Source organism: Pezoporus flaviventris, unplaced genomic scaffold (genome assembly GCF_033815535.1).
Source record: "Pezoporus flaviventris isolate CSIRO_AGI_PZ_B2104156 unplaced genomic scaffold, CSIRO_AGI_Pfla_v1 ptg000078l, whole genome shotgun sequence".
Lineage (NCBI taxonomy): Eukaryota > Metazoa > Chordata > Aves > Psittaciformes > Psittacidae > Pezoporus > Pezoporus flaviventris.
The window spans coordinates 3,884,119-3,907,545 of record NW_026892626.1 but is presented as its reverse complement, the minus strand read 5'-3'; the positions used below and the strand labels follow the sequence as shown (position 1 = coordinate 3,907,545).

General features: G+C 38.0%; 1 protein-coding gene across 1 annotated transcript in view; it reads right to left on the bottom strand.

Annotated features, from left to right (window-relative positions):
* Window positions 1-23,427, bottom strand: part of LOC133279990 (uncharacterized) — a 94,003-nt gene that overhangs the window by 12,701 nt on the left and 57,875 nt on the right. The window contains exons 41-61 of the mRNA XM_061474274.1: window positions 22,010-22,366; window positions 21,078-21,434; window positions 19,669-20,019; window positions 17,671-17,802; window positions 16,615-16,764; window positions 15,946-16,062; window positions 15,017-15,190; window positions 14,119-14,326; window positions 12,693-12,859; window positions 11,207-11,319; window positions 9,983-10,064; window positions 9,233-9,370; window positions 8,355-8,517; window positions 7,162-7,283; window positions 6,002-6,142; window positions 5,253-5,366; window positions 4,729-4,857; window positions 4,070-4,231; window positions 2,810-2,974; window positions 1,621-1,786; window positions 145-329 (exon numbers count right to left, since the gene is read on the bottom strand). Of these exons, the coding sequence (XP_061330258.1) occupies window positions 145-329; window positions 1,621-1,786; window positions 2,810-2,974; window positions 4,070-4,231; window positions 4,729-4,857; window positions 5,253-5,366; window positions 6,002-6,142; window positions 7,162-7,283; window positions 8,355-8,517; window positions 9,233-9,370; window positions 9,983-10,064; window positions 11,207-11,319; window positions 12,693-12,859; window positions 14,119-14,326; window positions 15,017-15,190; window positions 15,946-16,062; window positions 16,615-16,764; window positions 17,671-17,802; window positions 19,669-20,019; window positions 21,078-21,434; window positions 22,010-22,366 (3,693 nt within the window). The remainder of the gene's footprint in view (window positions 1-144; window positions 330-1,620; window positions 1,787-2,809; window positions 2,975-4,069; window positions 4,232-4,728; window positions 4,858-5,252; window positions 5,367-6,001; window positions 6,143-7,161; window positions 7,284-8,354; window positions 8,518-9,232; window positions 9,371-9,982; window positions 10,065-11,206; window positions 11,320-12,692; window positions 12,860-14,118; window positions 14,327-15,016; window positions 15,191-15,945; window positions 16,063-16,614; window positions 16,765-17,670; window positions 17,803-19,668; window positions 20,020-21,077; window positions 21,435-22,009; window positions 22,367-23,427) is intronic.

The following is a 23,427-nucleotide window of genomic DNA, read 5'->3' as shown; positions in this document are numbered from 1 at the left end:
AAATTGCATAATTCCCCTACCTACCTGGTTACTCACTGAAACTCATACCTGAAGCCTACCTGGATGATGCTCCATCAAAGTGAAAAGATGAAACAATACTCTGGACAAACCACACTGCAGTAAACTGCTGTTGAAGGGTCTCACCTCAGCCTTAAGAACTGGATCCCCACAACCATGAGCCAGAAAACTCAAGCTTCCATTAACAGCTGCTAGAGTCATTTGTCCCATGTTTTCTTGCCTTTCACCGTTAATGTTGAGATAGGTATTAACAGTAGCCATCTGTTGCCCATCAGTACAAGCACTGACTTCCATTCCTTCTTCTAAATCCCCTTAGAGAATGAAAAGCAAGAGCTTAATTTACAGGAACAACACTGACAGATACTGTTTCAAAGGCAGCTTTGTAATTACTTAGGTGATCAATCAGTGTCTGAGAGTGTTACGTGTTTATGGGAAAAAAAAACCCAAGAGGAGATAAACAGGAAAAATTGTCAACATTGGATTTTTCTCTTCTGTGGGGTTTGTGAATGATTTACAAAGACAGATTTGCCACTCCAAATACAGCACTGGATAAATATAATCTAAATAAATACAAACAGTTCTCTCAGTCAGAGTGATTTAAAGGCTTTTTTCTACTTCAGTCTTACACTGTCCCTTGTTGACGATGTTTCAGAATAGCTCAGACCATAAAATGAAAGTGTGCCAGTCACTTATCCACCCATCACACACAGAAGTTCTTTCTGCCCAAGTACTGATGAGCATAAACAGAAGTGTTTGGCAAAGCACACACAGAATCTGGGTTGGGAGACTCGACTTGAATAATTTCTACAAAATTTCTACTTCAGTGATTCACAGACTAATGGTATTAATCTCTCATCACAGCACTTACAAGTGAGGCCATACACCTGAGAGAAATTCTACTGCAGAAGTGGGGAAGGGCAAATCCGTAACTGAAACTAGGACTGGGATTGTTAGCAACATAAGTTCAAGACAACTGTTATACCACCATATTGACTGGTTTGCACATAGATCTAATGTACTTGAAAAGTGGATAAGTCACAACAGAAAGCACTTGCAGTAGGTCTAACTTTACTCATCTACACTTAGGCACAGTCTGAGCCAATAGCCCTGTTTCCTCTCTGTTGTCAGTCAAAACTGACTGCTGCTGAGAGTCAGCTGCAGAGGGTGACTGCACGCACCCTGTTGCATGCCTCTGGAGGTGCCTTCCTTTGTCCTTTCATTGAAACTGGAATGCAATGATTATCTTAAATGATGCACAACTGTAAGATGGCTAAATCAAGAAGAAATTAATCCTATATTTGATCACCATCAATTACAATCCTTCCCTGGCTAACAGTCATAAAAATGTTTCCCAAACTGACCCTTGTATAACTGCTCTGAAGCTTCAGCTTTTCAATATCTGGTAGACCACAGATTGAATTGTCATAAAACTGAGCTAGCTTGGTGCTAGAGAGACACAGCCTTTCTTCCTGCTTCTTCACACTAGTGAGAGCTGTGAATCACAGAATATCTCAAGTTGAAACAGACCCATAAGGATCAAGAACAACTACCTGCCTAAAACTAAATCTTATGACTAAAAGTATCATCCATGAATGTACGTACCTTTCAAATACCCCACGTAGCACTGGAAACATTCCTTTCCTTTAGAAGCAGCTATTTTTACTTTCTCTTTCTGATCAACAATCCCCTCCACCAGGATTTGACTCTGCGCAGATGAGGAAGCAGCAGTTCCTGTCAGGCCTAGCCAAATATCTTCAAAGGCTCTTAACTGTAGCCATAAAGGAAAAACATGTATTCAAAGCCACCACACAGAATTAATGCATGTTCAGGGATGATGCTCAAGTATCAATGCTGCCCACAGACGGGTAAGTGGTGAGGGAAGTATTTCCCAACAGGAAACAAACAGGAGTTATACTCTCAAGTAAGACACAAGTATTAGGATGATGGGCTCAAGAGCTGAATGACCAGACTCCACAAGACTTGTGGACAATATTTTAATGGTACAATGAAAGAAACATACTGTAACAGTCAACTCCCTAATGTGGACCATTTAATCTAAAACAGAATACAGAAAGCCCAATCAGAGCGGATTATACTTCTTTCATCTCCTTTCTAAACAGAGAGGGAAAAATAACTATTTGTCTTAGCCTGCTACTGATTAAATCATTATCGTTTTGTTAAGGGATGGCCTATTGTCTCAGTTAATTATGACTAACTGCCTACATTCCTTCTAATGAAGAGTTTGGATGCAGCTGACCACATTACTCTTCTGCTTCACTCTGCTGCCATCATCAGCTTCTCCACCTTATTCACTACACAGCAAATTGAAGGCAAATACAAAATAGAGGGGAAAGAAAAAGAAAGAGATTTGCCTCAGGATGAGCATCATATTAGTTGTTCTGTGCCTTTCTTAAGGCCAGTTCTTTTTTCTGGCAAATGATGCTTAGTGCCTTATCAAACGAGTCAGTCATGCTATAATAACACACAGCCTCTTAAAACTTTTATATACCTTATATACTCCAGTTGATAACACTTACTGTATTTGTCACTGAGCTCTGCAGATAATTAATGCTGGTACTTTCCCTTCTCTCTTGATCGTACTGCATGCACATTGCATAACTGATCCTTTGACACCAGAACTAAAGAAACCAGGAGTATTTTATGTTGCCTGTACTTGTCTGCTGTTTTACAGTCACTGCCTGCACCTGATCAGTTTGGATGCTAGGTGGCAGTAGGCCTTTAAAAAACAAAACTCAAATCCCAGTGGCACTATACTAAAATAAAAACTCACTTCAATTTCCAAAGAATAGTTCTTCACATCAGCTGTACTCTGATTTTTTAAGGATATTCCAATCAACCCCTCATCTCTCCCATGATCAGCAAGGTGGAACCTGCTCTCTGACTGCAAAATGATGTCATCTTTGTTGAGCTGGTGCTTTCCAGAGAAAACAATTACCTAGGTACAAACAAAAAAAAGTGTTAAAGCTTACTTCTTCCAAAGAAACGGGCTCTGCATAGAGTAGTAAGAAGCTGTACAATGTCAGCATTCAAACAGTGAAGTGATGAACAAGACTTGTCCTTTCAGAAACCAGCACGTCTTCCTCCTCACTCAGCATTGTCTTACTTCAGTACCCCTTCAGTTTCCATGGTGTAACAAAACATGGTCAGTGATTACAGCCTAGGACAAGATGAACAGCTATAACTATCTTTCATTAAAACACGTTTATTGGGTTTTTTTTGTCTTATGCTTCTCAGCTACTCTAGCTGACATTTTGCTGCGTGCCTTTGAAGGGAAGGATCCATAAGAACACAGAGGCTTTTGTAGTGAAATGCATACACATATTTGGCATTATAAACAAGCTCTAACAGAGTTCTGGAAAAAGCTTTCACTGTCTGCTGATACCTATTGCTAACAGACTGTGACCTTCTCTGATTGATAGTGAATGAGGAAAAAACTGGGATGCATTTCAGCATCTGGGAACTGAAAAGAGACCACACTCATTACAAAGTCCAAGTTTTGTGTTTGCTGTGATTATTTCTCACAAATCTGGGGTTCAGTGTGCACCTAAGGAAGACCACAGGTGTGTCTTTGGTTTATGTGTGCAATATAAAAATCAATGACAACTACAAGGTTACATTAAGGTTCAAAAATCCATCACTGCCAGCAGAGCAGCCATAAAAAACAGTAACCTTTTACCTACAGGGGAAGGAAAGCACTTTTATTCTGCTCTAGTTTCCTTTTTTAGAGCCAGTTTTGATATTCTTCAGAAATATGAAATTAAAAGACCTTTGAGAGAGGAAGGAGAAAGAAAGAACATGGAGGAAGTGGGAATATTTAGAGTGGGAATTGTAACAGGACCTAAAGAATATACTACAGTGGCAATCAGAATCTTTCTGCCTCAGGCCATCAAAAGATACTTTCTATTTATGGCTTGTTAAGTTACAGAAGTATGGCAATTTTCATATAAAGTTACAGCTGAGGAAAATGGACTCTCAAATGAGTAATTACATTTAAAGTGAAGTACGTTCAGTGAGTTTACGTGAGACTTACATGTGGACGGTCACAGAACTCAAAGCTCATATCATAGTCCAGGCTAGACAAGTAGTTTGTTTCCACTTTACCCAGAATCTTCTGTTTGGTGCATGAGGTCAGGAATACATTCTCCAGAACAGCTTCTAACTGAAACTTATTAGGATACAAGAACTGATTTCTCTGCAATGAACCAAGAAAACAAAGTTAGAACATGACAAAAGAATCTTAAAAGACTCCTCTATGCCCACTCATCCCAGCTCTCAACGTCATCCCGTCCCTGTGCTGGCTTTTTTTATTCTAGTAGCTTCAGGGTTTTAACCTAACATTTCCAAAAAGTCACATTTCCACTTGACAATGTTTTGGCCAGTCATCACAGTTACTGGTTCCCATCCTACAGAATTAACTCAACAGTTTTGCAAATTTAGGGCCTCTAAATTTTAGGTCTCAAGTTTGCAAGAACTCATTCTTTCTTATTTATGCTACATTTACCTTTCTTCCTATACTGAAATATATGTAAAAGGTAAAATGGAACAATTGTATGCCACAGAAAGTGGTACCCCACAGATGCTTTCCTAAAATCCACTCAAAAGTACATATAAAAACTAAGTAAGTTCCTATCTATTACAAACAGCTTCCCTAAAAATGGTGAGTTAACAGATACAACTGCCTTCTCTTACCTCAAAAGTTAAGTTGTGTTTGAATTTTTTGTTATCCCAGCTCAGATCTAGATGTTCATTAAACAATGCTGATCTTTGCTCTAGAGAACCACACGCATGCAGGTGTTCCATATGTAATAGTCTCTGAAGCTGGAAGAGGGGGAAAATTAAGACATGTATATTAGTAATATTAAAAAAAAATGTGTTTGGTATATCCCAGATGAGTGTGTTTTCTGGGCAAAAATACACCCATGTGAGAACTCCGTAGTGGTCTATATCAATAAAAGACTTCTACAGTTTTTAGCAAGAAACCCAAGGGGATGATGATTCTGTCCTGAGGGAAAGCTGCATCCCAAATAAAAACATACCTGGCAACATGAAACAGAATTATTCAGAGGCTTTGTTTTTCTTCCTCTGAGAGAGGAAAAGGCTAACTTTAAGTAGAAGGTTTTTCATACGAAAACAAGTGCAAAAACCCCAGATTCTGTGGGATTCAAACCAAGAAATTTAGCTACAGCCATCCCTTCTTAGACTCAGACTCCTACCTGACCTGAAGAGAGTATCATACAGCCACCCCAGGCAGTGCTGTCCATCATTGATTTATCCTCCAGGGTCAGCTGGATGTTAGCAGGCTGCCCACCATTCCCTGTCAACTGCAGCTGAAACCAGAAGAGAAGGACTGTCCAGAGAAGCAAGACTAGAACTAGAAGAGCCTGCAGGGTAATCTACCAGAATGATCTTTACCCAGTGGAGAAGAAAAGAAACATGATTAAAACTGCAATAGAACAATGTTAAACCTCCACTGAACTCCACGTGGTCTGGAAGCTCAGGGCCTTAGACAAAAACACAGGAAAACTGTTTTTGCAAGTGAGGAAACAGCAGTCTTTCTGTTATCTTCTCTGGAAGCTGTTTGGTCTACCATGCATAGCAATTAATGACACCAGTAGAATAATGACACTGCAAGAGAACTTATTCCTCTGAATACGATGCTTGAGCCCTGTTGACTGAAAACAATCAGAGACCACTCTGTGGCACCACTATTGAGTACCAAAGATGAACCAACAGAACACTGCACAGTTTGCACAACTTATTATTGAGCAGAAAGTTTAGCCTCAGCAACAGGAGTGTCCTGTCCCCCACAGAGCATTTTCAGAAAGAAAATATTCTGTAGTCTTTTATTTTGTAGGATGATTTGTTGAGTTGTTCTTTTCCCCCACAAATTCTTTGCAAGCACACCTCAAAAATGTATTTCAAAGCCTTTCTAGTCACACACAACCCTTTCTCATGATCTCACCTGCTGGTTGTACTTTCTGCCTCTTCTGTCTGACAGCGAATGGACCTCCAGCTGCTTCAAAGTGTAATTAAATGGATGGGCAATACTAGCTCTGCAGTTTGTACGGTCTCTTCCAAACTTCAGAGAAGATGACACTGATATCTGATCCAGATCAACAGATATAAAAGGAACTTGTGAAATGGAACACCTCTCACATACTATCCTCAAGCACACACCCAGTAAGATTTCTCTGCACCTTTTCCTCAGATGAATTACCTGTGCAACCAAGTCCTTTTTGAAGTAGTGAGGCACATTAATGTTTAAATAAGGACATTTTGCTACTTGAATTCCCTACATGACACAGCTGAAAGTAAAACTATTCTCTGGATTTTACTAAAATCATGAATCATGCTTAAGTTTGATAAGGCTTAAATTTGGTCTCATGTTTAGGCCCTGTAGGCTCCACTGCCTGTGTGTTAGACACAGCCTGAGAAGCTGAAGCACAAGAAAGAACATCTGCAGAATCAGGAGCTAAATTCTGTAATGTTGCTGGGAGCAAAATATTTTTGTGGCAATTTAAATAGTGGTGGCATTTAAATAGTTGTGGTAATACAAGCATTAGTACAAAAATACATTCTATACAACTTCTAAAGTAAATTTTGGAATTTTAGCACTTTTAAAGGAAATAAGAAATTCTAATTCTTTTTGCAGGCAAATGTATGTTTCTGTAGAGTAACATCTTTTACACACTGTCTTTTATCTGTCATTTATTCAGAAAACAATGTAACAGTCAGGAAAGATGCTGCCATTTCAGATGCACGTATAAAGATAGCATAGTTAGTTGCAAGTCAGTGAGCTTCCCTGTCTAACCACGTTTGGAAATCAACCAAAATTCTCCTAATTCTCTTTTTTTTTGCTATTTATGTTTTTTAGAAAACAATGATGACTTTAATATATAGCATTTAATATAGCATGGCCTGAAAATGCTTTCAACAAGAGTATCAATCACCTACTCATCTTTCATAGTCATAGCCTTTTATATATCCAAGAAAGATAGTTTGCCTCCTACTGGAATACCCTTGGCTTGCTTAATGCCTATTTTACAGAAAGAAAACAAAAAAAAAGAAGCATCTGATATTGCTGTAATCCTCCTGACGTTTATTTGCTCTGGGCTGTTGTACCTGGTCCTTCTCATTCCAGATGACAGTAATATCATCTTGGTGACTATGTGCCGAATGTTTCACATGTAAGTTGACACTGGCATGCCATGGAAAAGGAATGGAGAGGGGATGGAAAAGTTCCACTACAAGGGAAAAAAACAAGTAAGTTTTCACCACCACAAATCATGACCATTGATTTTCTGATAAAGGGATAGGACATATTCTCCCACAGGTAGCAGGGCAACAGTTGGTTCCCAGAGAAAACATGGTCTTTGCTCATACACACATGCACACATCCAACAGCCCCAGTGTAGTGTGCTGATTTCTGAGGAATATGAAGAAACTTAAGGGAAAACAAGAGTCCTCTATTTAGCAAAACAGTAACTACCTGCAGTAATCCAAAGATTATTGCAAAGATACCTACTATTTCCAGCAAGAACAGCCAGGAAAGTAATCTTTATGAATCTGAGACGATCTTACACAGCAAGAGGAACATCTTACAACTCAAACACTGACTACAATTATTTTCTCTATTTTCAGATAACACAGCCTCAACATAAGGGTTTAGCCAGCATGACCAGTGTTCCCTGCAGTACCAAGTGCAGCAGAGTAACAGAATTCACTACAGTTTCTGAAAAAAGCCTCAGAAATAGGTGACAAGTAATAACAAAACATAAAATTGTATTCTGAAGCTGCAAAAACATACAAAGGAAAAAGAAAAGAGAAAACCAAACAGAAGTGCTTTGGCTAGAATAAAAGTAGCTGCAATACTTTAACTCTCTTCCCTGTTTACAAACTGTATCTAGTCCAAAACTTGTTCCTAGGTTTCCTTTGCTTTTCATGAAATACTTAAAATATTCAAAGTATAAAAAGTCAAATATAAAAATAAAGCAAGATGTGTCATTTAACCCCAAACATATCTGAAATTTGTTGTAAAATAATAACATTTTAATTTGTCGATGACTTTTGACTCTGCCCAGACTTTTCCCTGGCACTGCTGAAGTTTATTTAAGCTTTACATTCCACATCCACAAAGCAGAAATAGTGTTCAGAAGTGGATGTTTCTAACAGCCAGACTTACAATGAATTTAAAGTAAATAAGATCTTAAAAGGCCTGGATTGAAACCATTTAAATAAGCATTTTGAAATGAGATTCATATGGTCTAGTTTATTTTATAGTCTATCAACACTGGCAAAAGACTTTAGAAACCTACCCTGAACATGATGACCTCCAGGCAACTTTGGGAAGAGTCCAGTGTAAGTGCCTGTAACCTTTATCTCCTTGCCATCCCACAGAACAATATGCCTCAGGATACGTGTTCTGTTGCCTTTTTTGTAGTCCATCATAACCACAAGTTGCCTTGGAAGAATTTTTAACTAAAAATAAAAGAAGGGAAACATATTAAATCCCAAATTCCCTGCAAAGTTAAAAACCTAAGTGTGTAACTCTGATACAGTAAAGCCCTGTGGAATCGAGCTTCAGAAATGTGTTTATAAAAGGTCTACTACAATAACACCCCAAAGCCCACTGCTTTTGTACAAGCAGCTATTAAATTCTGCTTAACTTCAATTCTACAGTAAATCATGTTCTCACACAACGGAACATACATAAACAATAGAGTATCCCCTTTACAACAGTCCTGGCTTGTTACATATTTTCATCTTCTATCTCTCTTTTACCTCAATGAATAATTTTTACAACATCAAGAGGCCCATTGTTACAGAATGAATCCAGCAGACAGCATAAACAACAATATCTATGTAGGAAAAGAAACGTGTGGTACCTGCATAATAAAAATTGGCAATTGGTCAGTTTGTAATGTTATTTTTCTTATTTGCTATATATCCTATATATGTACTTTTGTCTACAGAAGGAAATATAAAATCAAACAACAGTTTATACCATTGGACACTCAACTAACCTACAGTTCAATGTTTGCTCATGCTACTGCAGAAATCAAGGGCAAAACACCTCACAGCAGCTGGAGCTGTATTTTATCTTCACTGTTTGGCAGCCAGCATCCTGAACACCACACTCTAGAAAGAGGCCAGTCACAGCTTGTCTTTTGCCTTCTGAGTTGACGGTACCAACCTGGGACATTGTCTGTATTACTTCAATGACATTAGTGTAGCTGGTTCTAGTGACAGTTAGCTTAGCTGTAACATTGAAATCCCTTTCTTCCATCCTGAGGTAGAGTTTGCCTTTTGCTTCACTCATATCATAATTTACCTTTTCAAGTTCCCATAAAATAATTAAAAAAAAAGAGAGAGAAAGATAAAATAAATATTGTGCTCACATTCTTTACACAGTATGTTTGTTACATTATGGTCCTCAGGACCTGAGAGATCTGATTGTATATTCATTCCCATTATATAAGACACAGCTGCAAAACAGCATAAATTGAATAAAACACATAAGAAAGTATCTTTTTATGTGAGCAGGAGTAACTGTGCCCTATTTGACTGACAAATAACCCATTCAACTTCCTTACTTATACTGCTGTTGAGCATTCCTGCACTGCAAATAGCCAATATCCAGCACTGCTGTCTGTCCAGTCTCTCTTTTCTTAGAAGCCAGAATAATTAAAATCATTCCTGGGAAGAGTCTACCAGAAGTCATAATGAAGGCAGATGCATGGAAGCAGAGTCAAATGGAGTCTTTTCCAATGGGTTTTTTAGTCCTTTTCCAATAGGGACTGTTAGCATCTTTGAAAACATGAACCACCTCAACAACATAAAGGTCAGAGATAATAGTACTAGAAATAATACAGCTTGAGTACTAAAATGTCAGACAAATCTAATTTGTAGTGATGTATGTGACAGATAAACTTCAGACAGTTACCTTAGAAGACAGTTCTGCTGCACTGGGGAAGTACTGTAGAAAGTAGAGATGAGTCTGGAGGGCTTTTATAGTCAACTCTTCACTAAAGGGAAGAAATGTACTTTTGTTGAACAGCATTTCAGAAAGTCCACCCTCACTGACAGCCCAAGTTCATCTGAGCAATCTGAATCTGCCACAGCTTTAGAGTTACAAATTACAGTATCTCCCACTGAATGCTTGTCCAGCTCACGTTTTTTGATGCATTTATACAAAGGTAAAGGAGACCAAACAGCAGCACCACTGTTTCTCTCTGATCCCAGTGAAAAATCTGTGTATGCATCTGCACAGCACTGCACTAGCTATCACAAAGGAGAAACATGACTGCTACTGCTGAACCCAGGACATTATCCCAATGACAGAATGTGGCTCCCTGGATCAGAAATTAATTTGGCTAGCAATTTATTAACCATAGTAAATGCATCAGCTTTTTAAAAAATAGAAAGGTATTTTGGAATCTGACTTTGCAGGTATTGTCATGGTTTCCAGACACAGAATTTATTAGAGTTTGACAGAACTTAGAAGACTTTTCAGCACAAAGGTCTTTTGCTGGAAACTGAAGAAATACTGAAATACCCTAAGACTGAAAATACTACACCTCTTGAACACCCTCAAAAGCCTACAGTTTTGTTTACATGCTATACCAAACATTTCTGTTTAGATGCTGACTAGAACACACTTTCAAAGTAAAGAATTATTCTATTAATTCTTCATTTCTTTAAAGAACTTTGAAAATTTTATAAGATAGAAAAGAAACAGAGGAATTAGCACAGCAGCTATAGCCATACTGATACCAACTTAGAAAAAACTGAGAGAGTCATCATAATTTTGCAAGGTTCAACTGTGTCAAAACGATTTACTAAGAATTTATCAGTTATGCCACATTAAGGTCTATTTTTAAGTAGTTGGCTGGCTCAGACCTAGAGCTTTCTGAATTATTTCACTGTCCATTAACTTCAATACTGTGGGGACACACAAAAAGACAAAGCATACTCCTATGAGGAGGGGAATCTCTCTGTAGCCCTTCATAAACTTCTTGAGAAACACAGACTTTCTGCTGTGACTATTCACTTTATCAAAGATTTGTTAACCATTTCACCAGTACTTTAGTGACTAAACCAGTAACTTTTTCCATGGAAAAATAATAGCCTCATGACACTTTTACAGTTCTCAGAACGATACTTTTACCCTTGTTGGTCTTTTTTCCTACTGATGGTAAATGAGAAGTTTGTGTTTTGTTCATAGGTCAGCCTCAGAGCTCCTTTGATTTCATCTTCAGTCAGGACTTCCTGAACTGTCATCTGTTGGAGGGAGGGAGGCAGAAATAAGCAATCACACACCATAGCTTCTACCCAGCATTTCACCTCAAGTGAGCACAATCTCTTGGCTGACTTAAAGCCATCATCTTGACTGCACTTTTCTAGACTCAACACAAAAGCATCAAGAGCTGTCTGCCTTTTTTCCTGTGTTTTTCAATAGCTATGCATTTGCATTATTAACAAATATTAGCCTTAATATCAAGGTACCTTTATCTGGTTTAAGTCTAGACCCACTGGTTCTTGTTTATGTCTCCTCCACCCTTCTTTTTATAGACTGTAAAAAACCTGCTTTTCCTTATTTTTTTTTTTTCTTTTTTTTTCTTTGATTAAACAGATGGTGCTCTACAAATCTTTTTACTTCACGGTATCTTCTTCCTCCCACAGCTGCTAATTCATCTACAGCTTTATGCTGAAACTGCTAGAATCCCTTCGGGGAAGATGAGTGCTTTCTCCTACACTTAAGTTTTAACATATTTTGTGTTTACTGAAGTCTGTGGGAACAGTAATTTCTGAAGTCCCATGGTTACACTCATACTTTATACATGAGTGAGGTACCTAAAGAATTACTATCTCTGTTTTTCTTTATTTCACCTAAACATTTAGAGAATAAAAGACATTTTGCTCAACAGTAAGGGGGAAAGAAGAAGGGGAATATATCTAATACCTTTTAATAAACTGTTGGCATTCCCTTGAAACACACTTATTATGCAGATTTAATATTGATCTAACATCTATTTTCAGAAAATTCTAATCTTGTATTCTAACTAGACGTCCTCTTACTTGAAGATAAAGTGATGGATTACTTGGACACACTGTTCTGTATGCCACTCTTCAAAAGGGAAGGAGACATATTTACTAACACTGCTTTCTCCCAAGGGATGAACAGGTACAGCCTTTGTTGATCCTACCAAGTGGTTTGGAATAGAAATCTATTTCTGTTTATTCAACACAAACATTTGGGGTATCTATGCTACAAATGGTTTAACTAAGTCAAAGAATTCTCTAGTTATAGAGGTGTCACGGATTAAGCCCAGCCAGGACAGAAGGACAGGGGTATTCTACCAAAAGTCCTTCCTACTTTAGTAAGCCATATCAGCTACGAAGTGACTGTAGATTAATGCCTTCCTGAAATGATCCTGAAATTTGAAATTGGGGATTTCAGGTGAAACAGACAATTAACTGTGTACTTAAGATAAACAAGGATTCAGATAAACTGGGCCAAGTCACCTCTCATCTGCACTTGTATAAATCTGGAATAATTTCACTGAAGTCACTGGAAGTACTCTGGATTCATGCTAGTATAACTCAGATGACAACCTTAATCAAAGCACAACAAAAGATCCATGGTTTATTACCTTAAGAAAGAAGGGAAGTCCTAGATGATGGAGAAGTGATATTGAATGCTTCACCTCTGCCATGAATTCAAATATACCATAAGGCTGAAAGTCTGTGTCAATATCCAGAGACACACATATATCTTTGCCATCATACTGGATTTCACAGATAGTCTTGGCTTTGTTTTCTAAACAGCAAGAAAAAAAATAGTGCCATTTTGAAAGGCTCATTCTCAAGAAGTTTCAGTTCCACCTGCATAAAATCAATCCAGCTAGCTTTTGGGTTAAGATATTCGTCATTGAAATGTCATCCTTTCAGGATGAAAAGAGCTTTGGCCTGTGATTGAAGGAGTGCAGAGTTCTCTGGTTGACCCTGCACATACAAAGTCTAGAGTTAACAAAGTTGTGTACCCACATACAAGTGTTAAGTGACAAGTCAGTTCCCAACAGTAGTGTGTTTTTGCAGCTAGAGCTGAGTAGCTTATAGAGCCAACTATAGCAGTTGGCAGTTAGTAGTGGCTTTTTGTAGAGAATTTCTGAGCTGTTTTGACCTCTTCTGACTTCTTCAGTTCCAGCTACAGCAGACCAACCCTGCTCAAGCAACACAACTTGAGGATCTTTCCCCCACCTTCCTACCAGCTTTTCATATTTGAAGATGAAAATACAGACTGCTAAGAGATAAAAATGAGAGATGTGAAACCCTAAAACTCTTTACAGAGAAGATAAAATCACAGACATGTATGCAATCATACAGTGACCACTCTGGTGGGTGTCCTGAAAGCCACTTGTTGTCCTGTTGCTTTTTTCAGAATGGGTGAAAGGAGACTGTGACACTAACATTTAGTATTGATTCAATCTCTGCTAACCTCAATAATTCCTACTCTTTGGTGCTCTCACAGTTGTTGCGTTTTTTTCAACATGAATATTCTCCCATGTGGGCATTGAAGGTATTTGACCACAATATGAATCAGCAGTTGAGGGATATGCAGATAGGATTTATGCCAGAGCAAGTTCTGAGGACAGACTGGCTTATTCAGACTGGGTCTGTCTCCCCTCCAGTTCAAACAACAAGAGTAATTTAGAATTATTTTCAAAACCCTTTTTAAACTACACCAGAACTCACACTTCTTGTGTTCTGTAACAAGGGTTTTTTTTGTCTGATACTGGGAATTTATTTTATGCAGCTAAGTTTTTTGGGGATCATTTGTTTCAGCAGGCGTTGTACCTCACGAGATCTTTCCTGGAACTAAAACCCCCCAAACAGATGTAATACAACTAATAACAGATGCAGTTAAAGAATGACAGTTTTACTTACACACAAGAAAAAGCCCTTTTTCAGGCACTACCAGCAGATCTTAGTCAGTTTGTAGATGTTGAAGGAATAGGTGAAACATCCTTGAAGAGCTATTATCTAACAAAGAATTTGCAAGGAATGGTAGGTTCCTACCTGATTTCTGTAAACTAAGAATCAAGTTGATTGCCTTAGGGTAGCCAGATGCCTGTAGTTCCTCACTATTATGTACACTTTGGCATAAGATAGCCACGTGGTGACCAACATAATAGGAGTTTATTATGTACGTGATTGATGTTTCTTCAGCTGCAATGTGCACGTAACTTTCTTGAGTTGTGTTTCCCCCTTGAAAAACTACATCCACCTAAAAAATTACACGTAGATGTAAGTTCTTGAAACATTTAAATACTATTTAATTTTAAAACATAAGAAAAATGGAAGTGAAATAAAGTTCTCTCTAGTCAAAAATCTATCCATTAACAAAAAATCTTAGCCTTTTATTAATCATCTATGACTTTCCAGGATGAACCCATTCAACTGAATGAATTACAAACTACACCAGCCTCACTGGTTTATATCGAATTCTCATTAGGTTCTCTTCCATCCCACAAAAACATGACTCCTTTTATATAAAGGATCCTTGATTGATGCACACTTCCAATATCAACCAGACAGTAGGTACTCCAACACTTCCCTGAAAACAGCACTTGAAAACAGTACTTCTTTAAATATAAAATTCCCATTAAAGAACATAGGAGCAATATTGCAATTCCTGATGCAACATACTAAAACTATTTTCCTATAATTACAGTATCAATGCACACTGTGCTAACACTGATCAGAATGGCATAATCTGGTCCAGAAAGCAGCCAAAAAGAAATTTTCTATTTCAGTAGTTCACGTTTTTAATAGTTCAGCGTTTTTAAATATCAAAAAATATCAGCTTCCATCCTGTACATTACAAAATGGCAGCTCTCATTCAAGCCAGGGGCTATTACATTATAATAAAGGACAATAATTTGTATTAAAAAAAAAAACAAACAAAAGAAACTACCTGTAAAGATGATGGGACTCTGGCTTGCAGCAGCCATGGCCATGTATGATGGAAATTCCCAGTTATGTTGGTACCTGTTCCAAACTCCCGGATTTGTCCCTCAAGAGCTGTTAGGTGAGCACCATAATGTGCTTTCATACTAAAGCTCTTGATTACATTCAGGTTCAGGATAGCCTGTGTGCAACAAAGGTAAATTGTGAAAAGGCAGCTTTGTAAATGTAAAGTTCCTGTCAGTCAGGGTTCTTTCTTTGGTTCAGGCAGTATCATCTCAAAGACGTGTCAAGAAACCTAATCTCATATAATTTTATAACACAACATAGTTACAGATGTCCTTTTGATTTTTAAATCCATCATTTTAACACACATTCTCCAAAATGGCCATACCTTAACCCTGTTCAAGGAGTTAAATGATAAATAAAGAGTAAGTGTTGTGCTGTAGGCTTGGGTATCTCAGATAAAAAAAAACAGCACACCAGGCAGAGTCTGGGAGGAAACTACTATTTGGAATGTAAACCATGAAATCATCTCAGTACTCACCTCTGTCTAGTCTACACAAGGTATGCTGCAGACAGACTAGGCATATGAGCTAAAATGCATTTCCCTCCTGATGCACTGCATGCTGTAAGCTTAGCTGTGGCTTGGGCATTAGGAACTAACCTCCCATTCCTATGAAAAGTTCTGGTCCAGCCAATTCTTCTCCCAACCCCTCAAGAACAAAGCGAGCATTTGGACTTCCCTCGAGAACAAAGGGAGCTTGTGCACTCCCCTGCACCCTGAACTTTAGGGGGAAAGAGAGAAAGAAAGCAGGAAGTACAAAGTCACATCTACACCCTCTGGTGTTTGCCATCTGACTTCTACAGCTACAGCTTCCATCTTGGCATGATTCCAGGCTGGATTCATGTCTCCCCTGTCACTGTCCAATAACTTACCTGCAACTGAATCCTGTCTCTTATTTGCAAAGTCTTCAGTGCTTCTATGTTATGAGTAAATTTGTAGTTAAGAGACACAACATCCAACTTCTGGACAAAGCTTAGTTCTTCTGTAATCTGTTCAGTCCAAATAAGACCAAAGTTAACTGTGGCATATCTCTGATACTGAGACTTCTCTGATTAATTGTAAAGATTGCACTAATTACACATTAGAGTAAAATTATGAATTCTATCAAAAACCTATAGTGAAGAATTGTCTATTTTTCTTTGTAAGTCACAACTTTGTACTGTAATAGGGAATATGCTGTACCAAGTGAAGATACTTGGCAAGAAGGGTTTGATACAGTTTGCAAATGTGATCATGGATCACTGCTCGTGTCAAATCTGTTGCTAGAAGTGACAGGGACTTGGGGGTCTCCGAGGTCAGTAATCCCAGAGACAGGGCTTCGATTCCTTTGTTTTGTATAGAAATGAGACCATACTGCACACGAGCTGTTGACAGATACTGCTTTCATCCAGTTAAGGTCTTTACAACCAAACCAGCCCCTGCAGAGTATTCCTGTAAAGGCCTTAGCTATATCAAATGGAGAAACAGTATTTAACCAAATCAATTCATTAGTTCATTTTAACCTTTATTTCACATCTTACTCATATGGAGAAAATACTTACTTGCTTGCTGTTCACACAGAAGTGAATAAGTCTTTTATAGAAGTCACTTTTTTTTTCTGATACCACATCTATTAACATCCTCATAGGAATGCCAATGTCAGCAGCTCCTTGAATGTTATGGGTTAGCACTGCATCCAGCTCTTGTCTTTCCTGTAAATATTTCTCAACATAAACAGCAAAGCATGTGTAGAACCCAAAAGCTTGCTGCAATATACAGCTTGAAATAGAAATTTAGCAAATCTATCTGTTCTACATTTAATACTAATCAAAACCAATTGCACTGAACTTTAGGAAGTTAAGGTGGGAAAGAGGAAAACATCAAGTCTAACAGGACTAAAAAAACCACATATTTCAGCTAAGAAGGAAGAAGGTGTAAATGTTTCTCTCTGATGGCAAGGAACTCCCCCCACTAGCTATCAGTTTACACCTCAGAAATATGCAAAAATTATAAGTTATGTCAAGAAGGCAAATGATCACAAGGAAGAAGATACTTCTCTCTGTGTGTACTCTATTCTCCTGCACTGATTACAAGAGAAGTCAAACTTGTAATTGTCAAAAGGAAAGCAAGTTGTGCTTCTGTTTTACTGAAGAAACAAACAGCAGTATCTTAATCAATTGCTGCCTATTATGCTCCATAATTACAGCGATTGCTCTATAAATCACCACCTCTTTTTCTTCTTGCGCATTGCTGTATGCTTTCATGATGAATGAACAGTGTTATCGTGGAGCACCTGTAATATATCTGGAGCAAGATCGGCATATGTCGGTTTGCATGTCTTAACATATTTGGCACATAAGGAACATAAAACAGCAGAACTTTAAAAAGTACACACAGAGAGCATAACAAGGAAATTATTGAGGGAAGTGCCATAGCATGTATACTATTATCTTATACATCTGTTTTACTGCACATTACAGGTGCCAGATTTTCAAAGATTTTATTTTTATTCTCACATTTATTACTAAAGCTTGATTCTTTGTTCCAAATAAAATAGTTTATAGAGTATGTTACTCAGTACTGTGTACATGCAGTCCAACAGCCTGCAGGACACTTACATCAGTGACTTTAAGTATAACGAGTCCTTGTAATTTACTTTCATCGACAGTGATCCAAGTCTGTGAATCTAGGTGCACTTTATCCATCAAAACATAGCCTGAACAATCAATTGTTACTGGTGCTCCAAGATCCTGTACAAGCAAAATAAAATCAAAAATTCACCACTTTTACACTTATCCACAATACACTATACACCTGAAACTTTTTAGTTCTAACAAGTAGCTCTAATAGCACCTAGCTGTAAATCAAGTGTGTGAGGCAGCATATCCATATGATGTTTCAGAAATCTCGACAGCTTTTTATTACATTTTACACATTTTGTCTTTTTTATTTTGAATAGGTCTGACATTTCTGATGAGTGAGCCAGCATAAGCAGATACAGGACAATATGCCAACCTCTTCCTGCCCAAGTGAAAAGTCAATTGATTTTCCATGCTTGGCACTGCTCCAGTGGCCCAAGACATCCACAAATCCAGTGAAACCAGACTGTATGCATAGGTTTATTATGGCAGCTCCTTTTTTGTAAGAGGGGAGGTGAATCTTGTCTTTGTATATTCAGAGTTACCCTGATTTGCACATTGAATCCACAGATCTTTCTGTGTAACAGCTCTCAAACTTTCTGTACAATTCTGTCCTTTACATTCCTGCCCATATAGCACTGACTGGTGAGATCTGTGAGAGGCCAAGTGCCATGATACCAGGATTTCCAACAGCAACACAAATTTTCAGTAGGAAAAGTCTGCAGCTAAATTCAGAACTGTTACCTCAGGAAATCGTGCTATAGAATTTCTCCCCTTCCAGTCACCTACAACAGTCTGGCCTGGGAAAACAAACTACTGGCAAGATTTGAGGGGAAAAAGTGCCATTTTTCACTCCATCATAAGGCAAAAGGAGCTCAGTGTGTCATGCTACACGGCTGAAAGAGGTCACAGCACACTTTCGTTACTTGGGAAGCACTGAAGGGATCAGCAAGGGACCCCTTCAGAGACGGGGACCTCCCAGGTCAGTTGTCCCAGAGACAGGGCTTCAATTCCTTTGTTTTGTATAGAAATGATATATGTATGATATAGAGTGATACCCTTCCACAGAACTCCAGTTTTTGCTGTATTTTTCTACTGGCTGAATCTTTCCAACAAAGACACTACTCTTTTTCTTATCCTGCTAGCTGCTGTTCACTCAGCATCTATAGTAACGTTCCCAACAAACCCAAAGTTAGAACTCATTAATGAAACAGAAGTAGTGATTTGGTGGTGCTCAGTTACGACACTGTCATTGGTAAGGTTCAGCTCAAGGGCAATTATATGGTCAGCATCTGCAAGAATTACCACAGAGAAATGGCTCATCAGGGCAATCCAAAAGAGCTTGTTCAAAATGTCACTGTTTTTCAACTAAACTCCCCAGAATATTTCTCAGCTGAGGTCTTACAGGAAATCTGTTTAATGCTGGCATTTTCACTGTGTCCTCCACAGTGCTCGTCATACATTGTGTATCAGTTTGTTAGCAATTTCAGTTTTCTGTAAAGCTGAGTGAAAATATTCTGTCCTGAAATTCCCCATTTACTTACATATTTTAAACTATTTCAGAGTTTGGTTGTCAAACTGTAATCACTGACAAAGCCAAAGACAACTTCGAATGCTTTTTATTTCTAAAGATTAGAAATTCCCTGCAGATTTCTCAACCATGCTTTTAAAAAAAATACATCAGAGTTAGTACAAGCAAGTCCACTAACTGTAGGCAGATTCACAGAAATTTGCCTTATGCCATAGAAAACTACACTTTTCAGACTTTTTAGACTTGCTCCAAAGGTAATGTGAAGAAAAGAAAACTGAAAGAAGAAAATTTCAGTTTCTTCAAAAACCTGAAGAATGTTTTTCTTGTTTCTCTGCTACCACTGAAATCATGAGAGTTTTTATTTTCTTTTGACACTAGTCTAGGAGCAAAGATCCTGGTTTACATGTATAAATTCAAGAGTAAAGTGAAGAAATTCCTTCCAATACCTGAATTGTTTGGCATTTGTTTTCTATACCCATTTTCCACTGAAGCTTCTTTTCAGGGTCAAAGTCTCCATTCATTTGAAGCTCACAGTCACCTGATTTAATTCCTATTCCCATATGATATTTTAACTGTTTTCGTGCAGTGATAGACAGCTTATTTTCCCTTGGGATTTCCCTCAGTTGAGGGAGGTCATGCCTGAACTGAATTTCCAGTGTAACCTTTGGCTTGCGCTCTGCTCTCACTTCAAGATGGGCAGTCTTGCCTTCTGTTTCAAGGACACAGAAAAGTTCTGCTTGGCACTTGTCTTTCTGAATAGATCCTGTGAGCCATGACTGAGTTGGAATACAGAGATCCTATAAGGATTTAAAAATATACATATCGTTTGGATTAGACATACACTTTAAGACAAGTCAGCATTGAGACTTTTTATTCCTCCCTTTAGCACAGGGAAAAGGACATTTTAGGTTACAAGATCACAGACAAAACCTACAATCTCTGCACTGCCATTTTCCTCCAACACTAAGATGGCAATTTTGCCTGAACAAGGTCTGAGGGAAGATTTTAGGATTGCCCTGAAGAATTTACAGCTTCTGAATCTATATGAAGTTTTACATTTACAAAAATACAAAATGCCTGTTTCTTTAGAATGGCAAAGTTTACTGAACATCCTCTGTTTCATTCAGACCAGACCAATCTGATTTTAAACAACTAACCCACAAAAACTAACAGGCCTAACAGACATTCTTGCATCTGGTGTTACAAGGATTATTTTTTTTTTAATACTAAAACTTCAAGCTTGTCTTGTGCAACATCCCAATGAAATGTTTCCTTCTATTCTTTCACAGTATTTGTAAACAACTGGAAAATTCTACTATTTTTAATATTTGAAGTGGTTTTCATTCCCTTTTCACTATGGTTGACACGCACTTTCCTGTAACTTTGGGGTTTATATTGCTACTTTGTAGTTGAAGAAATTAAAACTGACGAGTTAAAAGCAGAATATAAATGCTTCTGAACATCTGGAAGTAACCCCTAAATTTGCAATACTTATTCTTTCTAATGTCTTCAGTGAGGTTAAATGGGAAAAAAAAAACAAGGAAATTTCACAACTTTGATAAAAAAGACAGACCAGAGAATGTATTTTTTGATGAATAGTTCGAACTAAAACTTCTGTTCAACCTTAGATGGCAGTCTTGGTCTGCAAAGGTAACAAGCAGCAAAGACCGAATTTGCCTCAGTCTACAGAGAACACCTATGAAAAGGACATATTCAACATTTTTTTTGCCTAATGCTGTAAGACAGGTGTGTCTCAAGAGTGGCTTTCAAGCACTCAAACACTGTAGTTTTAGCTAAAATCCTCTATGACCTGCATTTGAGCCCACATCTCTCTTTAATACCCTCCAAGATCTACCTGCAGAAGCTGACATTCTGTTTCCGTTTCCAGTGTCCATTCAGTTTTATTCTGAATAGAGAGATCTCCTCTAGCCTTAAGTTTGCACTTGCCAGCCTGCAGCAACAAAATGCCCTCTGTGGTGGAGTCTGTGGCTGCAGATAACAAGACAGAGTTTTCAGAAGGCAGCCCAAGCTGACTCAGCCAGTGAACTGAATGCCTGAGCACCCCTTGCAGCATATATTCCTGTTTGCAGGAAGTGTCTATCTGCACATTAACTGTTCTGCCATCACACTGGAGGTTCATTAACAAACCCACATCACAGATGTTCTGATGAAATGAGCCCCCAAAGGCTACAGCATGAGGCAATCCCATTCTCTGCAACAGAAAAGATAATACTATTTAAAGCATGCAAAGTAAAGCAACTGTCTTCTTAATTTGTTTCTAATTAATGATTAAGTATTTCTTCTTTCCAAACCAATAAGCTTTTGGAAAGAAGCATACAAGACTGCTTGTTTTAAAGAGAAATCAGAAATTTCTCAGTGAAACAAAAGAAAACAAAAATAAATGGCATGGGAAAAAAATAATCCTACAACAATCCTTTCACAAGTACTGTAGAAGAAAAAGTTCATAACCATAAAGAAAGCTTTCAAAATTTCAAACTGAAAGGACATGCTTTTCATTATATTCTAGGACAATAATTTATTTTAATTAAAAAGCTATTATTAAGCAACTATTTTATGGTAACAGCAGTAACCATTTTATATTTCCAAATTTTCATCTTCAAATACACTCCCTCTGCAAGTGCTCTGGCTCACTGCTCTACCAAAACAACCTAAATGACCAAACCTGTCCTCTCCATAAATAACTGTGTCAGGAGATAGTTCTCTGTAACTCATTATGATATGAAACACACAGACTAGAATGTCATGCAGAAAACAATCCAGGCTTACCTCTAGACTGACACACTTGTTTCTAAAAGTAAGCACCCATTCTGTATCTGTTTCATTGCTTGCTAGGCTCACTTCTCCATCAGCTTTCAAACTGCAAGGCCCAAGGACAACATCAAACATGCCCTTATACTTGTCACTTCTCATAGCTGACACCTTCACTTGGTTTTCTCCAGCAAGTCCCAGAGACTGGAGCAAAGGCAAAGAATGCTGGAAGTCAATACTTAAATGAGGCTGGATGTTAGTGGCGGCATGGAGTTGCAGGCAGGCAAACATGTTGTGAAAAGAAACATGTCCAAAGAAGATGACAGTAAAGTTGCTGGTAAACACTGACCCATTCAGTGAAACTCTTGCTGGAGTCTGGAAAATTACAGGAAAAACTGTTGTCAAGTTTGTTTTCCTGTCAGGCCATATACTGTTTTTAAATGCTCATATTACTAAAAGAGAACTATTTGCCTACTACCCTGACACCATTTTGGTTTAATACCACGTATTTATAAATGTCTAAACAAATGGAGAGATGCCCTAAAATCTTTTGAGTTTCATAATAAAATTAACAGAGAAGAAACCCGAACTCTGCAACTCCATTAAAACAATTACTAATACCAGAAAAACCAACTGCTATTGCTTTTACTATTATCACTTTTTTTTTACTACGAGTAAATAGGACTCTAGCACTGTGGGAATATGTTCTATTCCCCTCACACCTCAGCAGGACTGACACGTGTCATGCATACTGTACCCATGTTACATTAGGGAAAAACTGAAATGCATTTGTCTTTTTTGTCATTAGAACATACATAGGAATCATAGTCCCTGTGACCTTTTTAGAGACAAATGCAACCTTTTGTACTGTCACTCACAGAAGATCTTTTAACATTCTTAAGAATATGTCAGAATATAAGGTGTATCTTTCTTGAACAGTTCAAGAGCCATAGGACTTTCACAAACAACCGGTCAGATAGAAAGAGCAGAAAATAGAGTAAGTAGAAGGAAACCGACATTCTCAGCTTGTGCTTTCTATGCTCCCTTGTCCAGTTTATATCAGGTTGGCTGCCCAATAACACGACGATCATTTACACTGAGTTCAGTTCTACCTGGCAGAAGAAAGAGTCTGGAGACTTCAGCTAGAAGCGTTAATGTGATTCTTGCCTTTTGCCTGGTGCATACCTCTTATCTCCTGATACTAGTTTTCTCCTAGGTGCGAACTCTTGCAATGAGCTCTGAAGCAGCACAACTCAATTCTTTGCTGTAGGACACAGGAATATCCCCTTTAAAATTGCACTTGTTGAGCCCATAAATACCCCTTTTCTCCACTTTGTACTCCTCACAGCTGTGCACTAAAGACGTAAATCTGTAGCACTTGAAGCCAAGCTTGCTGACAATTCTGATTCGGAATAAACAATCCACTGCATGAAACT